Source organism: Pistacia vera, unplaced genomic scaffold, assembly GCF_008641045.1.
Source record: "Pistacia vera cultivar Batoury unplaced genomic scaffold, PisVer_v2 Contig76, whole genome shotgun sequence".
Classification (NCBI taxonomy): Eukaryota; Viridiplantae; Streptophyta; class Magnoliopsida; order Sapindales; family Anacardiaceae; genus Pistacia; species Pistacia vera.
In genome coordinates this window covers 568,655-586,226 of record NW_022196623.1, presented here as the reverse complement: position 1 = coordinate 586,226, position 17,572 = coordinate 568,655, and the positions used below count along the sequence as shown (strand labels likewise).

Here is a 17,572-nt window from a genome sequence, read left to right as displayed (position 1 = left end):
CAGATAACGGAGGTTGAAAAAAAGGTCAAAGATAACATCATGAATGTTGAAAATAATACATGTAACTAGACAGTTAAAACCTTCTGTTTTCCTTTTTCTTCGGAGTTGATCATTGNGCTAAACATTCATCTTTCCTCTTTATATATTTTTTATTTACTTTTTTATCTTAATTAAAATTGATAGAAAAATTCAAAAAGAACGTCAATATGTTAAACTTAATTTTTCTCTTTGTCACTATTCCTCTCTTTTTCATTTGTTTAAATTTTGTCACTAACTAATGTCTATTTCTAATTGGCCCAGCGAATTCCACCTGCCCAAATTTGGGCATAAACACTGATTGATATCCGACAAGTTTAGAAATAACAAACAAAATACTTTCCGTCATATTTTATTAGGGATTTCTATCTATTAAAAGACAATATAATAATTTCATCTATATTCACAAAATTTTTAAATTTTAAATTTTTTTCTCCATATTCATTCTCACCCTAAGCCTGGTTGCACAGCCCTCTTGCATCAACGATCGATTTTTTGATCGGATTTAACATTTTTCTGTAAAATTCGGTGATAAACAGTGGCACTAACCCTTGTTGACACACGTTGGGAATAGAGATCGAAAGGTATTCCAGTCTTTTTATCATTTTTGTCTTTTAACAAATGAAAATTCATAATAGAACATAACGAAAAGTAGGTGTTTGTAATTTTTAAATATTTTAGATACCACTATGTCTATACAATAAACTTTGGGTATATGTAAGTCATTCGTCCTTTCTAATTAAATAAATAAAACATGATGAATTCTTATAGAAATGCCCATGTCCACACCGGTTTCGCCTCCATACCCAACATGCACACGTACAAATAGTTTTTATAGTCAAGTGCGGCAATATTTACCGTGTCAGCTTCTCGTTGACTTTTGGACAGAAATGAAGGAAACAACTTCAAACATTCTTGATAATTTTCATGCTTTACAAGTAGATCTAAGATTATGGAAAATGTAGTTTTATATTTGCTAATTTGTTCTATAGCTATAGGTAATGAGAAGTCGAACAAGTTCTGGGAGGCAGAATTACCACCGAATTTTGACAGAAGTAGAATTGAGAAATTTATCCGCACTAAGTAAATTATCAACTGAAGCTTATGATTTATCAAATGAACTTGAAGACACCATTGGTTAATATCATCTTCTACTAATTATACTATGGATTTTACAGGTATGAAGATAAAAGATGGGATCCAAAGGGAGAAACAGAACCAGCTGCAAAAACTGCTGAAACGAACCATAACATTAACAAGTTCCCAGAAGGTGTCAAAGGTGGTGTTTCAAGAAAACCAAGGGTACTCTCTCTAGAGGATGAGATTTTTACTAAGCACNCCTGGTTTTATGAATGAAGAAGGAGAAGAAGAAAAACGACGAATCAAGCTTTTGAGCACCATTTCAGTAGCGCCGTTTGTGCCTTGTGGATTATCTGGTGTTCAAACAAACTTCAAACTGGCTTAGTCTTTTTAAGGTAGGGTTTGCTAAACATTCATCTTTCCTCTTTATATATTTTTTATTTACTTTTATTATCTTAATTAAAATTGATAGAAAAATTCAAAAAGAGCATCAATATGTTAAAAAGACTATTCCTCTCTTTTTCATTTGTTTTAAATTTTGTCACTAACTAATGTCTATTTCTAATTGGCCGAACGACTTCCACCTACCCAAAGTTTGGCATAAAGGCATATTGATACTCAAAAGGTTTGGAAATGACAAACAAATATTTTCTGTCAATATCTGTTAAGGACTTTTGTCTTGTTAAAAGATAGTATAGTAATTTCATCAACATTTACAAAATTTTTAAATTTTAAATTTTTTTCTCCGTATTCATTCTCTCCCCAAGCCCGTTTGCACAACCTTGTTGCGTCATCGATCCATTTTTTGACCGGTTTTAGCATTTTTTTGTGAAGTTCGGTGATAAATAGTGATACTGGCCTTTGTTGGCGCGCGTTGGGAATGGAGATTGGGGGGTATTCTAGTCTTTTTACCTTTTTTATCTTTTAACAGATGAAAATTCCTAATAGAACATAACGGAAAGTGAGTGTTTGTCATTTCCATTGCGGGTTATATTACTTGCACTCTAACTAGATGAGACGTATGAGTTGATTTGGTCGGTATTTGCATTTGTTGAAGGTGTCTTCAAACTTTAAAGAGGTCTTACATTAGATGGATTTTGGGGATCTTCTTCTATTAAAATGAGCATCATTTTGTTAAACTTATTTTTCCTCACTTTGATAACTAAGAATTAGTCTTATAATTACTTATGGTATCTCTAAGCATTAAATTGCATTATATAGTTTTTGATATATTCCAAAACGAAAATAGGTGTATGTGTTAAGGGATCTAAGAGAAAGAATTTCACTCTGCCACATGCTTGTGCAAGGACAATGTGTTCGCATGTCTATTAGTTTGGAGACTCTCTTTACGAATTTCTTGTTTTTTCTTTTGTGGTTTCATTACATGTATTTTAGGGGTTTGCATATTAAAGACCATATTCCCTATGCAGCGATCGACAGATTTGAACATGGTCATTGCTTCACCTCTGTTGTCGCCACCATTAACAGAACTCAATACACCCGCAACGAAGACAAATGGAGCATATGAATTTTACAACTTGCTTTATGTCAGAAACGAGATCAAGGATCATTCTATTGTTCCTCCATTACGCTGGGTGACTTTCGATTGTAAGACAACTATGTTTTCTCTCCATTGAGTTCTTCAAACATCTTGATACTATATAGTAGACATCTATGGAAACACCATAGAATTTACAAATTAATTTAGGTTGATAAAAGGAAAAAAAAGATCACCTAGTTTAAATTGAACTAACCCGTGATAAAAAGTACACTTTATTCACGATATTTAATACTTCTGATTTTTTCGGTGAATTTTGTGGTTGCAGGAGTAGATTTGTCAGACTTAAGCCATGGAACTAATAGAGATATCCAACAAGCAGTTGCAATAGAAGTCACTAAGTTTACAAACTTTAAGTCAAAATTGCATTGATATCAACTAGAATTGGTTGCTTTGCACATCCTTTCAGATCATAGTAAGTTGAACAATCTTTCAAGATTATTGTACATTAATGTGAGGCTCTTCAATCTCTCTTCAACTGCTGAGCAAACTTTTTGTATGTCATTGAAATCAAGTTAAATATATCACTTTAATTCCATTGTTTTAAAACCCGGAACGGAAGACAACTTGATATACTGTCGGTCTCAGGTCGATCAATCCAATTGGTTGGACTGGTTGGTTGGACTGATGATGTCATCATGATGACATCAACACTTCCAAAAAAATCTAGATTTTTTATTTTTGAACAAGTTTCAAATTTTCAATAACAGCATAGTTACAGCACCAACATATTTTAAATTCCATAACAATCCAATCATGATTTAACAACAATCCCAACATACAATATAATATGTTATAGCTCCACCAAAAATTTATAATTGACAAAAACTTTTGCAGATTGCAACATGCTTGAAATGCGGAAACATAATACTATTCCAAAAGGCACCTTAACTTTTAATTTAAGCATTATGTCTCTTTATTCTCAGGTTTGGGCAAATCTGGGTCATTCAACCAAAGGGAGAAAACACAAATAATATGAGTACCTTCATAGTATCTTTCAGATTTGAGTAAAATAATTCTGGAACTTCCAATCAAAATAAAACTTCCAAATCTAGAGGATTCTGCCAAAAAAGAAAAAATCAACTTCCAATCAAATAATCAAAACAATACTTCCGAATCCAAAAAAAGAGAATCAAATAAACAAGATGTATCTTCAATTGTCATTGTCGTCGATTTCGAGCGAGGGAGAAGGTGTCGTGGTCATCGTCGAGCAAGGAAGGAGGCGTCATCATCGTCGTTGAGAAAGGAGGGAGGCATCGTCATCGTTGTGGAGCAAGGAGGTAGGCGTTGTCGTCGAGCAAGGAGGGAGGCGTCGTCATCGATTTCCAACGAGGGAGGGAGGTTTCGTCGATTTTAAAGAGTGGAGTTGTGATTGAGACAATGGTTATGATTTCAAACTTCAGAGAGTGAAATTGATTGAGATTGACTACATAGAGAAATTGAAAATTGAATAGATTTAGGGCTTTTTTTTACTTGTGAATTAGTGAACTGGTTTATCAAGCGGTCCGATTGGATCGGGTGATTTAAATTGTTTACCCAGTTTAATGGTAGGTTAAAGTGGCTTTTCAAGTATAAATGGGTTTTATATTAACCCGGACACACAACCGGGTCCCAATCGAACCGGTTGGACACGTCGATCCAGTTCGGGTTTTAAAACAGGGTTCGATTCTTCTCACCGATTCATTGCTAAGATCCCTTGGGTTGTATAACATTATACTGAAGAGTATGGCATGCAACATTTCAATCCAACCTACTGAAGTATATAATCACCATTAAATATATCAGAAAACATTTCCAAAAAACTAAAGAGTATGGCAGCCAACCTGCTGATTCGAGCTCGAGTTTAGCCTCGAGCTGTTGTCGTTCGAACCAATCCCTTAAGCTCGAATCAGCAGGTTGGATGCCCAGTCTGCAGCATTCTCTTTATTATAAGGCACATTGTGTGCAGAACTCATGATCACAACCTTTATTATACTATTATGTATCATTGTCTCTAGGCTATGGAAGGATTTGACCTCGAATCAGAACAAATAAACAATCCGAATATACAAAGAGATCAGAGATAACAACTTCTGAATTCAATTGTCAGATAACAGAGATTGAAAAACAGGTAAAAGATAACATCATGAATGTTGAAAATAATACATGTAACTAGACAGTTAGAACCTTCTGTTTTCCTTTTTCTTCGGAGTTGATCATTGTAATTTTGATCAACCATATCTATGTTGCATTAAAATTTCCATCAGATTTACACAAATCTAATCTGAACCACCACCAGCATCGACAAATTCTAATGTTACCACCGATTAGAGCCATCAATAATATCACTGCCATCACCAAAAACCAGAACTGCTAATTAAATGACTCACCAGTACAACCAATATTCTGCCTTTGACAAAACTAAAACAACACACGCCACCATTATCGTGTTCTAGTTATTTGACTCCCACAACACGAGCAGTTAATTCACTTCCATCACTCACTACCATGTTATTGAAGTCCAAACTTTTGTGTTTGCATTTGTGCATATGAGAGACCCAAAACCACTTTATTCTCCCCAACTCTTTCATCAGCTGAGAATGATTGGATGCCCAGTCTGCAGTATTCTCTTTATTATGTCCATCCCGAAGAAGAACTGTCAAGGAGTAATTTCTTATAAGACAAAGGCAACACCTGCATCAATAACAATTTATCTTACTACCTCAACTCAATGAGGAGATCGGATTATTTGGTTGATGGCATGAATAGAGAAAGCAGTAAAACAGATTACTATCATTTGCATTATACAAAATATTCGTTCATTTGCCTTTTTTCTTAATAAAAATACATAAAATTTCAGCTAACTTTTTACTATGGTTGGGGAAAGGTTCCGCATCTAATCAGAAGGTTGTGAATTAATATTTCTTAATCATATGCAACCAATCAACGGTGTTCAGAGTTCAGACTTACTAGTTATATGCAAATAGTGAAAAGCCAATTATAAGAAAAGAAGATAACAAAATTAAAACCAAAGAAGATGCATATATATTAAAAGATGATCTAGGATTACCATTTACTAAGAGTTTATATATAAAAAGTATGTCAAATATGCTTACATGCAGCTTGTAATAACAAATCATATACCTTTTGTAGCTTCACTTCTTCACAAAACCCATGGATGAAGATGGAATATGTCACAACGTCTAGCAATAGGCCTTTTTGAGGCAACTGGTGAAATATCTCCAAAGCAATTTCGATCATTCCATTTACAAACCCATCAATGAGGCTGGCAATTTTAAACAAGTAGTTCTCCAAGTACAAAACAATTTTGCTACCCCAGAACACCATTCTTACATATCCTACAACCAAAATATTACATGCAACCGAATCAGGTGCGACACTGTAAAGTTCATCTCATCAACTAGTTTCCGTGCATCTCCGCTTCATTTGATAGAAAAGACTGGTTAACAAAGTGTCATATGTAAACCTGTTTGTTTAATTCCCTTTGAAATCATTCCCTTGCAAAGACTGATAGAATTCTCTAATTCAAACCACTTTGAAGAATCAATTCCAACAACCAATTAGCTTCTCTATCTTCCCCTCCTTGCAAAACCCACTTACCATTGTATTTATACGTCAGTAAAATTAGGCTGCAAACCTGATTTGCCATCTCAACAAATAAGCCTTAGCCTCCTCCAAATTCCACAAAACACCAACCGTAAATTAGAGAGTTAAAAACAACCACATCTGGCTTAATTCTCTTCCCCTTCATTTCCAAAAACAATTCGTTTGCCTTAATACCAAACCATCTTTGCAAAGACCATATAATACTACCATAAGAAACAATATCAAGCTTACTGATAACACCCCCCACCATTACCAGCGACCATTTCTTTATGCAATCTAAGCGCAACGCTAGTGTTCCTGTCTGACACAACCCCTTAATCAATGTCCAATACGTAATCGCGTCAGGCCAACCCCAAACACCGCCATTTTCTTGAACAACTCCATAGCCTCCAAACTCCTATTCTCTAAACACAAACCTTTAATCAAAGAAGTGAAAGTCACAAAATTTGGTCTTAAACCCCGCCTCAAAATCCTCCCAAAAACAACAAAACCACAGGCTTACAACCCTTACTCTCTGTAGAGACTAGCAGCTCCTTTGCATCATTAGATCTATGCAGTAAGCAATAACCATCCATCAAAGTTGTATAAGTAACTATGTTTGGTTGCAAACCTCTTTGAATCATCAATTCTAACAATCCATTAGCTTCCTCCATCTTCCCTCCTGGCAAAGCCTACTTACATTGTAGTAAACGTCACCACATTAGGCTGCAAATCTCTTTGAATCATCAATTCTAACAATCCATTAGCTTCCTCCACTTCCCCTCCTTGCAAAGCCCACTATCATTGTAGTAAACGTCACCACATTAGGCTGCAAACCTCTTTGGATCATTGATTCCAAATACCCATTAGCTTCCTCCATCTTTCCCTCCTTGCAAAGCCACTTATCATTATTATACGTCACCACATTAGGTGAAAACCCTTTGAATCATTAATTCCAAATACCCATTAGCTTCTCCATCTTCCCCTCCTTGCAAAGCCCACTTATCATTGTATTATAAGTCATCACATCAGGCTGCAAACCTCTTTGAATCATCAATTCTAACCATCATTAGCTTCCTCCATTTTCCCCCTCTTGCAAAGCCCATTTATCATTGTAATAAACGTCACCAAATCAGGCTGCAAGCCTCTTGAATCATCAATTCACAATACACCATTAGCTTCCTCCATCTTCCCTCCCTGCAAAGCCCATTTATCATGTACTAAACGTCAACACATTAGGCTGAAAACCTTGTCCACATCTGTTCGTGTATCAAGTGCAATAGTGGTATTACCTGTTCTACACAACCCGTTAATCAAGGGCCCATATGTAATCACGTTAGGCCTAACCCCAAACACAACCATTTTCTTCAGAAACTCCACAGCCTCATACTCCTATTTTCCAAACACAACCTTTAATCAAAGAAGTCAAAGTCAGAACATCAGGGCTAGAACCCGCCCTCAAAATCCTCCCCAAAACAACAAAACCATCACAAACTCGACCCACATTACAAAAGCAATTAATCAAAATATTCAAAGTATAAAGATCTGGCAACAACCCCATCGAACCCACTCGCTTGTAAAGCAAAATAACATCTTCATAAAACTTTTTCTTAGCCAGTGCTCCAAACAACCGGTTGAATGATGAAATTGGTGGTTTGGGTTGCATATGAATCATGTATCCAAAGAAATAACGTGCTTCATCAAGAGTGACATTACCTTCTTTACAATCATTTTGGAGGAATTTCTCAAGCTGGGTTACTTTAAGTTCTAAACGTTGTGGAATAGTTGTAGTCACTTTACCTGGTTCTGTGAATGAAGAAGGAGAAGAAGAAAAACGACGAATCAAGCTTTTGAGCACCATTTCAGTAGCGCCGTTTGTGCCTTGTTGGATTATCTGGGGTTCAAACTTCAAACTGGCTTAGTCTTTTAAGGTAGGGTTTGCTAAACATTCATCTTTCCTCTTTATATATTTTTTACTTACTTTTTTTTATCTTAATTAAAATTGATAGAAAAATTCAAAAAGAGTAACTTAATTTTTCTCCTTGTCACTATTCCTTTCTTTTTCATTTGTTTACATTTTGTCACTAACTAATGTCTATTTCTAATTAGATAAAGAGTAAACGACATATTCCCACCCAAGGTTTGACGAAATCCTAAGTTAGTACTATTGGTTCCATTTATTCCAGATTCCCACCCTTAAAGCAAAAGTATTATAAATTTTTAGGGTTTAGAGGGTGCAATTACAATAATGCCCTTAACTTTAAATTAATAAATTAGTTTTAACCCCTAAATTAGTAGAATTACAAAACTTACCATTTTATTTTTAAATTATATCAAAAACACCCTGGGTCACTATACACCCTCGTCGGTCACCTCCATCACGTTCCCCGTAGTTCGTCGTCCAAAACCCCTCTGGTTCCTGACTCATTTGCCCCTCCAATCGCCGACATCGTTAGGCTTAGTGTTTCGGTGTTCTTCACCGGATTTCGGTTGATTCTGGCGGTGAAATTCCAATTGGACACCACCAGTGCAACCACCGTCTCCAAATATATAAAACCCCTATGTCCCCAGCAACTGTTTTGTCGTCATTCGCCAGTCAAAAGTTTGTGTTCATTGGCCGTTTTTCGTTGCCGTGGCTAGCAATCGGCGAGTGATGAGGGGTTGTAAATGGTATGGTTTTGTAGAGGGGAGGATGTGGGTTCAAATGGTGGCGACAAGGGTGATTTTGGGTGGAAGAATCGCCGGAAAAGAGCGAAAAATGTCGAAACGACTGCTGCTAATGTGCGTCGGAGGATTGTTAGAGGCGATGGTCTGCTAACGTGCGCCGCCTATGTAAAATGACCAATATACCCTTTTACCGTTACATCAAATGTTTTTTCGTCACTTTAAGGGTAGGAATCTGGAATAAATGGAACCAATGGTACCAACTTGGGATTTCGTCAAACCTTGGGTGGGAATATGTCGTTTACTCTTAGATAAATAAAACATAATGAATTCATATAGAAATGCCCATGTCCACACAGGTTTCGCCTCCACACCCAACATGCACATGTACAAATAGTTTTTATAGTCAAAGAATATATTTCATACCTAGTTAGTAAATACGGGTATGGCAAAAAAAGGGTATGGGAATTATACGGGTATAATACGGTAAACGGTGAAAAATAAGTTTATAAAAATTCGGTCATAAAATTCAGATACGGGAAAAATATAGTATGGGTATATACGGGTTTAAAACGGTGCATTGTCAATAATACGTTTTGAAAAATACTTCAATATTAATCTTAGTTTTAACACTTTTATGGACTACCTGGTTAAAATCAACATAACATTTCAAATGCAAAGTATTCAATTAACCAATAACACAAATACATAATACATAACTGATATTTAAATTATAGTCTCCAGACTCAAACACAATATTTAGCCAAGATTCAACTATAGTATCAAATTAAACACATAAGTCATAACAAAATCAAAATTCAAAGTCGAATAAGAGCTCCAAACAAATAAAATACACAAATAATACAACAAAGATTCAAATTATAGTTTGTAACAAAAACTCACAAAGTACATAAACAACAATAAGTCAATAACAACTCAAAAAAGAGCATCGTCCAACCAAGCAATGTCATCATTATCCATTAAGTCATCCATGTAACCCTCAACTGTTGGTGTGGAATTAGCATCTTCGTCCATATGAATTTCTTCATATTCATAGTCTGGAAGCTCTCCCAATTTCTCAAGATCTATAGGTTCCAAGTCACGACTCATCGTGGAAGTGAATTTATCCATCATCATCGTGTTCATCCTCACATACACAAGTGTGTCTAGCATTTCATGTGACAACCTATTCCTTTTTTTTGTTTGAGCAGCTTCAAAGGCACTCCAATTTCTCTCACATGATGAAGCGCTACAAGGTTGACTCAGAATTCGAATGGCATACTTCTTGAGCACAGGAAGATCATCCCCATTGTAATCCCACCATATTCCTGCAAATGACATAAAAAACTTTCTTGAATATAAAGAGAAAAGCAATGTACATAAAAGATATTGAAATTTTTTAAAACACTTACGAGGATGACTTGTTTGTAACATCGTTTTTGCCGTTGCAGTAAATAAGGTAGCTGGCCTACTACGATACAACTGAACCTCTCTCATAAATGGATGCTTTTCTTCTATTAGAAGCAGGTTTTCATGAATGAAATTGATGCCATCTTTCATCTCCCTATCCTCTCTAAAATTTTGTGAGCAAAAGTAAGCTGGATTGAGAAAGGCAGCTGCAGCATGTATAGGATGAATGATGTTGTTGACCCGACGATTCTCAAACAATTCCCAAATTCTCTCATACTTGCTTGCCTCACTATTACATCTTTCTTTGATTGCAACTTTTGCCCTCGTCATTGCTTCATATAAGTAACCAGCAGTAGATCCATCACCATCAACCAAACGAAGAACTCGAACCAATGGCTCAATGGTTTTTATAACCTCCCTTCCTCTAGCCCAAAAATCACTCTGAACAATTTCAGTGACCCTTTTACCTGATTCGGTCTTACAATAATCAAAACCCCTCCATTCAGATGAAGCAACAAAGAGTCGAAGTTCATTCTCCAAATCCAACACAGATTGAAGCATTAAAAAATTTGAAGCAAATCTTATGGCACAAGGTTATCTCAATTGTCTATCTTTGGTGAACTCTTTCATTGCTGCATGAAGAACTGTGTACCGTGTCATGAACATAACTATTATTCTTGCTTCATCTGTGGCAACTTTTACCTAATTAACTTCTTCATATATGTCTTTCAAAAGATGCTGAATTCCATGAGCAGCACACCTCGTCTTATACATTCGAGGATACAATCCAATGAGCATGTCACCAGCAGATGTGAAATTACTACCATTATCAGTTATGAATTGCACAACATGTTCTTGTCCAATTGATTCAATCACAGAAACAACAATTTCTTTCAGATAAATCCTAGCTTTTCTTTCTCGAGAAACATCCAATGATTTTATAAACACTGCACCACTAGGTGAATATGCCACAAGATTAATGAAAGATCAGTGCCTTATATCAGTCCATATATCAGACATTATAGTGCAACCAAATCCAGATCTATTCCAAGAATGCTTCACCATAGCAACATACTCATCAACACCTTTTCTAGATTCTAGAATTAACTTAGTTCGAAGAGTTGAATAAGATGGAAGCTTGTATGCTGCACCATATTCAGTCACTGCCTTGACAAATTCTCCAAAAGCACCAGTTTGAACAACATTAAAAGCAATATTGTTCACCAAAAACACTTAGCAAGCATTTTATCAACAAACTCCTTGTCTTTTTTCTTATTCATTTCTAGTAAAGATGCTTGACTTTGACATCTTTGGCTACCCTTAGAAAGTGGTGAAAATGGTGAATCTGTTTCCTCCTCATGATCATTAGAGTTTAAAGCAGTAGAAGAACCAGCTGAACTTTTTAATTTTTTGTTACTTCCACTTCCAAACATAGCTAAGAATGCACATGCTTGTGTCTCATGATTAACTTTACTACAAATCTCAACATCATAGCCAGTAATTCCAGACAACTGTGCTTTAATTCTGAAAGCCCCACCACTAAATACTTTTTTACCTACATTTCCATTTGTTCCCTTGGAGCTCCTCAACATGCTCCCAAATTTTATCTTTTTTTCGTACCATATTGATTTGTGTCTGTATTTACAAGAGCATAAAAGAGAACATCATCAAATACAAAAGAAAAAAAGTTAGCATATAATCTTTTTTCTTTCCTAAGCATGATAGCATATAATCTTATTGTGGAAAATAACAAAATTACGGAAAAAGTTAAGCATATAGTCCTCCTCTACTCATCCCTTGGTTTATTAGAAACTTTATAATTTCTTTGCCCTCTCGACATGTTTAGGTGGAAGGAGAAAATTCAAAAAAGTTTCGATTTTCTCTTTGAAATATGATCTTATAGTCCATTGTGAATATTTATGATGGCATTAGTTTCTTCAATGAGTTTCGTGTTTTTGTTACTCTTAACTGTTCTTATAAACTAGTTTACAGTGTGGAGATAACATTATTCTTCGTATGAACTATTTAATTACAGTTTAATAGCCAAGTAGTCCAAATGTCTCATCATATCTAGTTTAATAGCCAAGTCTAGAATCAAGGCCCTTATGTCATAGTAAGTCAAGCAATACTTTCTCAAAGCAGCAGCAGTATCATCATCCAAAACTTGTAACTTCAAATTAATATTATTCATAAAACGCAAACTTTCATGCAACAAATGAGCAGTACCAACACCATTCTGATCCCTCACTGTAATTAAATAATTCTAAACTTGGCTATTAAACAGATATGATGAGATAACTTCATCTGATTGCGTTATCTATTATATTATAAGATGTAGGAAAGGAAACAGATGAATACTTGATCTTAAAACAAATTGGGACAAAACCACGTAATATAATATAATAGCTAAACCAAGAGAGTAGAATTCTGATAACAAGAGAAACTAAAACAAATTTCCAGTAATGTACAAAAGCAAGTATCTTTGTCTTCCAAGCGAGAGAGAACCTATTAATTACACAAAAAGGAGCCTCCAAAGCCAAAAAAAATTCAAGGCTCTAGCTTCTCGGCCCCCCAAAAAGCTAACCAAAAATTGTATACAACTAACAAGCCTATACCAGCACCAACCAACAAAAATCTGCACCAAAAATTACAGCCCCGTAAAAACTAAGAGCAAAGAGAGAACCGAGGACAGCAGCGCTTTTTAAGCCAACCACACAGACCAACCAGCGGGGCAAAAGCAAAACTGCAGTCGCAAAAGCTGCTGAATTTTCTGGGGCATTTTCCAGAGAATTCGACGAGAACAAGAAATCCAAATAAAGTTCATTCCCTTCCCAACTAAGATCCGACAGAAGCCAAAAAAGCAAATAGACCAAATCACTCCAGCAACCCATTTAGCTACATCTTCACGCCCTCTAAAGAAGCCACTATCCATCACAATCCCCTCAAGCCATTCGTGCAACCAGACACAATCAAGCTAGAGTCCTCACGACCAACCACAGTAACAAATACAAATATAACTCTTGGTCTCTCACAAGCATTTCATCAAATATGTTTCAAACAAATCCATCAATCCACTAGCCCCTCCTATTGCTAGTCTACTACCACTCACAAGTCACAACACAAGTCACACAAACACAAACACAAGCAATCAACCAATAACATTCAAAGAGAAGAGAACAAGTATTAAGTGTGTACCTTGAAGTCTCGAACTTGAAGTTGAAGCCTGGAAGAAGAGAACAAGAGATGAAGAAAGCTGAAAACGTGAAGAACTGAGGAAGAAAAACTGAAGAAGACCTGAGGAAGAAGAAGAACCGAACTGAGGAACAAGAACTGTTGACTGCCGAAGAACGGAAGAAGAACGACTGAACGAGATCTGTTTTAATTTTTTTGTAAAAACCCAACAAAACGGCGTCGTTTTGGGGTTGTGGGATTTTTTTTTTTTTTTCAAAAATTCGCAAATAATTCGCGAATTATACAGGAAACCTTATTATACGCGAATTATACGACAGATTTTACAAAATACATATACGAGTGTTTTATACGCGAATTATATGACTGTCCATACAATTCGAGTATAATACGCGTTTTTACTAACTAGGGTTTCATACTCCATCCCTTGCCACCCTTTGATATAGATGATAAGTTAGGCCAATTTCTCCTTTAGCGTCAGTGATGAGAAGCGTCTAAATGTAAGGTCTTGTCAATATGTCTTCTTTTCATCTCCATCTTTAACCTGTCCACATTTGATTTTCACACATATTTATTTCTACGTGTGTCCATGATTATAAGGCACATTGTGTGCAGAACTCATGATCACAACCTTTATTATAGTATTATGTATCATTGTCTCTCGGCCACGGAAGGATTTGACCTCGAAACAGAAAAAATAAACAATCCTAATATACAAAGGGATCAGAGATAACAACTTCTGAATTCAATTGTCAGATAACGGAGATTGAAAAACAGGTCAAAGATAACATCATGAATGTTGAAAATAATACATGCAACTAGACAGTTAAAACCTTCTCTTTTCCTTTTTCTTCGGAGTTGATCATTGTAATTTTGATCAACCATATCTATGTTGCATTAAAATTTCCATCAGATTTACACAAATCTAATCTGAACCACCACCAGCGTCGCCAATTCTAATGTTACCACTGATTAGAGCCATCAATAATATCAATGCCATCACCAAAAACCAGAACTGCTAATTAAATAACTCACCACTACAACCAATATACTTCCTTTGACAAAACCAAAACAACACACACCACCATTATCGTGTTCTAGTTATTTGACTTCCACAACACGAGCAGTTAATTCACTTCCATCACTCACTACCACGTTATCGAAATCCAAACTTTTGTGCTTGCATTTGTGCATATGAGAGACCCAAAACCACTTTATTCTCCCCAACTCTTTCATCAGCTGAGAATGACTGGATGCCCAGTTTGCAGAATTCTATTTATTATATCCATCCCGAAAGCAGAATCTAATGAACTGTCAAGGAGTAATTTCTAAGAAGACAAAGGCAACATATGCGTCAACAACAATTTATCTTCCTACCTCAATTCAACTAGGAGATCAGATTATTTGGTTGATGGCATGAATAAAGAAAAGCAGTAAAACAGATCACTATCATTTGCATTATACACTATATTCGTTCATTTGCCTTTTTTCTTAAAAAAAATACATAAAATTTCGGCTAACTTATTACTATGGTTGGGGAAAGAGTCTGCATCTAATAAGAAGGTTGTGAATTAATATTTCTTAATCATATGCAACCAATCAACTGTGTTCAGAGTTCAGACTTACTAGTTATATGCAAATAGCGAAAAGCCAATTATAAGAAAAGAAGATAACAAAATTAAACCAAGGAAGATGCATATATATTGACAGATGATCTAGGATTACCATTTACTAAGAGTTTAAATATAAACAGTACGTCAAATATGCTTACATGCAGCTTCTAATAACAAATCATATACCTTTTGTAACTTCACTTCTTCACAAAACCCATAGATGAAGATGGAATATGTCACAACGTCTCCAAAGCAATTTAGATCATTCCATTTTTACACAACCCATCAATGAGGCTGGCAATTTTAAACTAGTAGTTCTCCAAGTAAAAAACAATTTTGCTACCTCCAGAAAACCATTCTTACATATCCCATCAATAAAAATATTATATGTAACCGAATCAGGTGCGAAACTATAAAGTTTCATTTCATCAAATAGTTTCCGTGCATCTCCAACTTTATTTGATAGAAAAAGACTGGTTAACAAAGTGTCATATGTAAACACTCTTTGTTTAATTCCCTTTGAAATCATTCCCTTGTAAAGACTGATAGCATTCTCTAATTTCCAAACCTCTTTGAATAATCAATTCCAACAACCAATTAGCCTCCTCTATCTTCCCCTCCTTGCAAAACCCACTTACAATTGTATTATATGTCAGTAAATTAGGCTGCAAACCTTGATCTGCCATCTCAACAAACAAGCCTTTAGCCTCCTCCATATTTTCGACTAAACACCAACCGTAAATTAGAGCGTTAAAGACAATCACATTTGGCTTAATTCCTCTGCGCTTCATTTCAAAAAACAATTCTTTCGCCTTATCTACCAGCCCATCTTTGCAAAGACCACTGATAATACTACCATAACAAACAATACTAGGCTTAAAAATAACACCTCCTTCCCCATTACCAGCAACCATTTCTTGATGCAATCTAAGCGCAACGCCCGTGTTCCTTGTCCGACACAACCCGTTAATCAAAGTCCCATATGTAATCACGTTAGGCCTGACCCCAAACACAGCCATTTTCTTGAATAACTCCATAGCCTCCAAACTCCGATTCTCTAAACACAAACCTTTAATCAAAGAAGTGAAAGTCACAGCATTTGGTCTAAAAGCCCGCCTCAAAATCCTCCCCAAAACAACAAAAAACAGCTCCTTTGCATCATTTAATCTATGCAGCAAGCAATAACCATCCATCAAAGTGTTATAAGTAACTATGTTTGGTTGCAAACCTCTTAGACTCATAATTTCCAACAATCCATTAGCTTCCTCCATCTTCCCCTCCTTGCAAAGCCCATTTATCATTGTACTAAACGTCACCACATCAGGCTGCAAACCTCTTTGAATCATCAATTCTAACAATCCATTAGCTTCCTCCATCTTCCCCTCCTTGCAAAGCCCACTTCTCATTGTAGTAAACGTCACCACATTAGGCTGCAAACCTCTTTGGATCATTAATTCCAAATACCCATTAGCTTCTTCCATCTTCCCCTCCTTGCAAAACCCACTTATCATTGTATTATACGTCACCACATCAGGCTGCAAACCTTGATCTGCCATCTCAATAAACAAACTCTCAGCCTCGTCCAAATTTCCCACAAAACACCAACCACAAATTAGAGAGTTATAAACAACCACATTTGGCTTAATTCCCTTACCCTTCATTTCCAAAAAATATTCTTTTGCCTTATCTACCAACCCATCTTTACAGAGACCGTCGATAATACTACCATAACAAATAATACTAGGTTTGCAAATAAAACCTCCTTCTCCATTACCAGCGACCATTTCTTCATGCAATCTAAGCGCAACACTCGTGTTCCTTGTACGACACAACCCGTTAATCAAAGTCCCATAAGTAATCACGTTAGGCCTAACCCCAAACACGGCCATTTTCTTGAACAACTCCATAGCCTCCAAACTCCTATTCTTCGAACACAAACCTTTAATCAAAGAATTCAAAGTCACATCATCTGGGTTAAAACCCCGCGTCAAAATCCTCCCGAAAACAACAAAACCGTCACAAACTCGACCCACATTACAAAAGCAATTAATCAAAATATTCAAAGTAAAAAGATCTGGCAACAACCCCATTGAATCCACTCGCTTGTAAAGCAAAATAACATCTTCATAAAACTTTTTCTTAGCCAGTGCTCCAAACAACCGGTTGAACGATGAAATCGGTGGTTTGGGTTGCATATGAATCATGTATCCAAAGAAATGTCGTGCTTCATCAAGAGTGATATTACCTTCTTTACAATTATTTTGGAGGAATTTCTCAAGCTGGGTTACTTTAAGTACTAAATCTTGTGGTATGGTTGTAATCAATTTACCTGGTTTTGTGAATGAAGAAGGAGAAGAAGAAAAACGACGAATCAAGCTTTTGAGCACCATTTCAGTAGTGCCGTTTGTGCCTTGTGGATTATCTGGGGTTCAGACTG

The 17,572-nt window shown here is 35.9% G+C and overlaps 4 protein-coding genes across 4 annotated transcripts in view; 1 reads left to right on the top strand and 3 right to left on the bottom strand.

Annotated features, from left to right (window-relative positions):
* The window catches only part of LOC116116032 (probable ADP-ribosylation factor GTPase-activating protein AGD15), a 26,489-nt gene extending 23,541 nt beyond the window's left edge, over positions 1-2,948 (top strand). The window contains exons 9-11 of the mRNA XM_031402134.1: positions 1,029-1,119; positions 1,215-1,338; positions 2,943-2,948. Of these exons, the coding sequence (XP_031257994.1) occupies positions 1,029-1,119; positions 1,215-1,338; positions 2,943-2,948 (221 nt within the window). The remainder of the gene's footprint in view (positions 1-1,028; positions 1,120-1,214; positions 1,339-2,942) is intronic.
* Positions 1-17,572, bottom strand: part of LOC116116041 (pentatricopeptide repeat-containing protein At1g63400-like) — a 19,651-nt gene extending 2,079 nt beyond the window's left edge. The window contains exon 1 of the mRNA XM_031402142.1: positions 15,322-17,572. Within this exon, the coding sequence (XP_031258002.1) occupies positions 15,645-17,525 (1,881 nt within the window). The 5' untranslated portion in view covers positions 17,526-17,572 and the 3' untranslated portion in view covers positions 15,322-15,644. The remainder of the gene's footprint in view (positions 1-15,321) is intronic.
* LOC116116031 (pentatricopeptide repeat-containing protein At1g12300, mitochondrial-like) lies at positions 5,288-8,120 on the bottom strand. The gene is made up of 6 exons (XM_031402133.1): positions 7,755-8,120; positions 7,508-7,651; positions 7,324-7,396; positions 7,097-7,198; positions 5,798-6,012; positions 5,288-5,347 (listed from the first exon to the last, which is right to left on the bottom strand). The coding sequence occupies exons 1-6, from the start codon at positions 8,118-8,120 to the stop codon at positions 5,288-5,290; spliced, it is 960 nt and encodes a 319-aa protein (XP_031257993.1).
* LOC116116042 lies at positions 9,828-10,923 on the bottom strand. The gene is made up of 2 exons (XM_031402143.1): positions 10,336-10,923; positions 9,828-10,251 (listed from the first exon to the last, which is right to left on the bottom strand). Exons 1-2 carry the CDS (start codon positions 10,892-10,894, stop codon positions 9,860-9,862), a joined length of 951 nt encoding a protein of 316 aa, XP_031258003.1. The 5' UTR covers positions 10,895-10,923; the 3' UTR covers positions 9,828-9,859.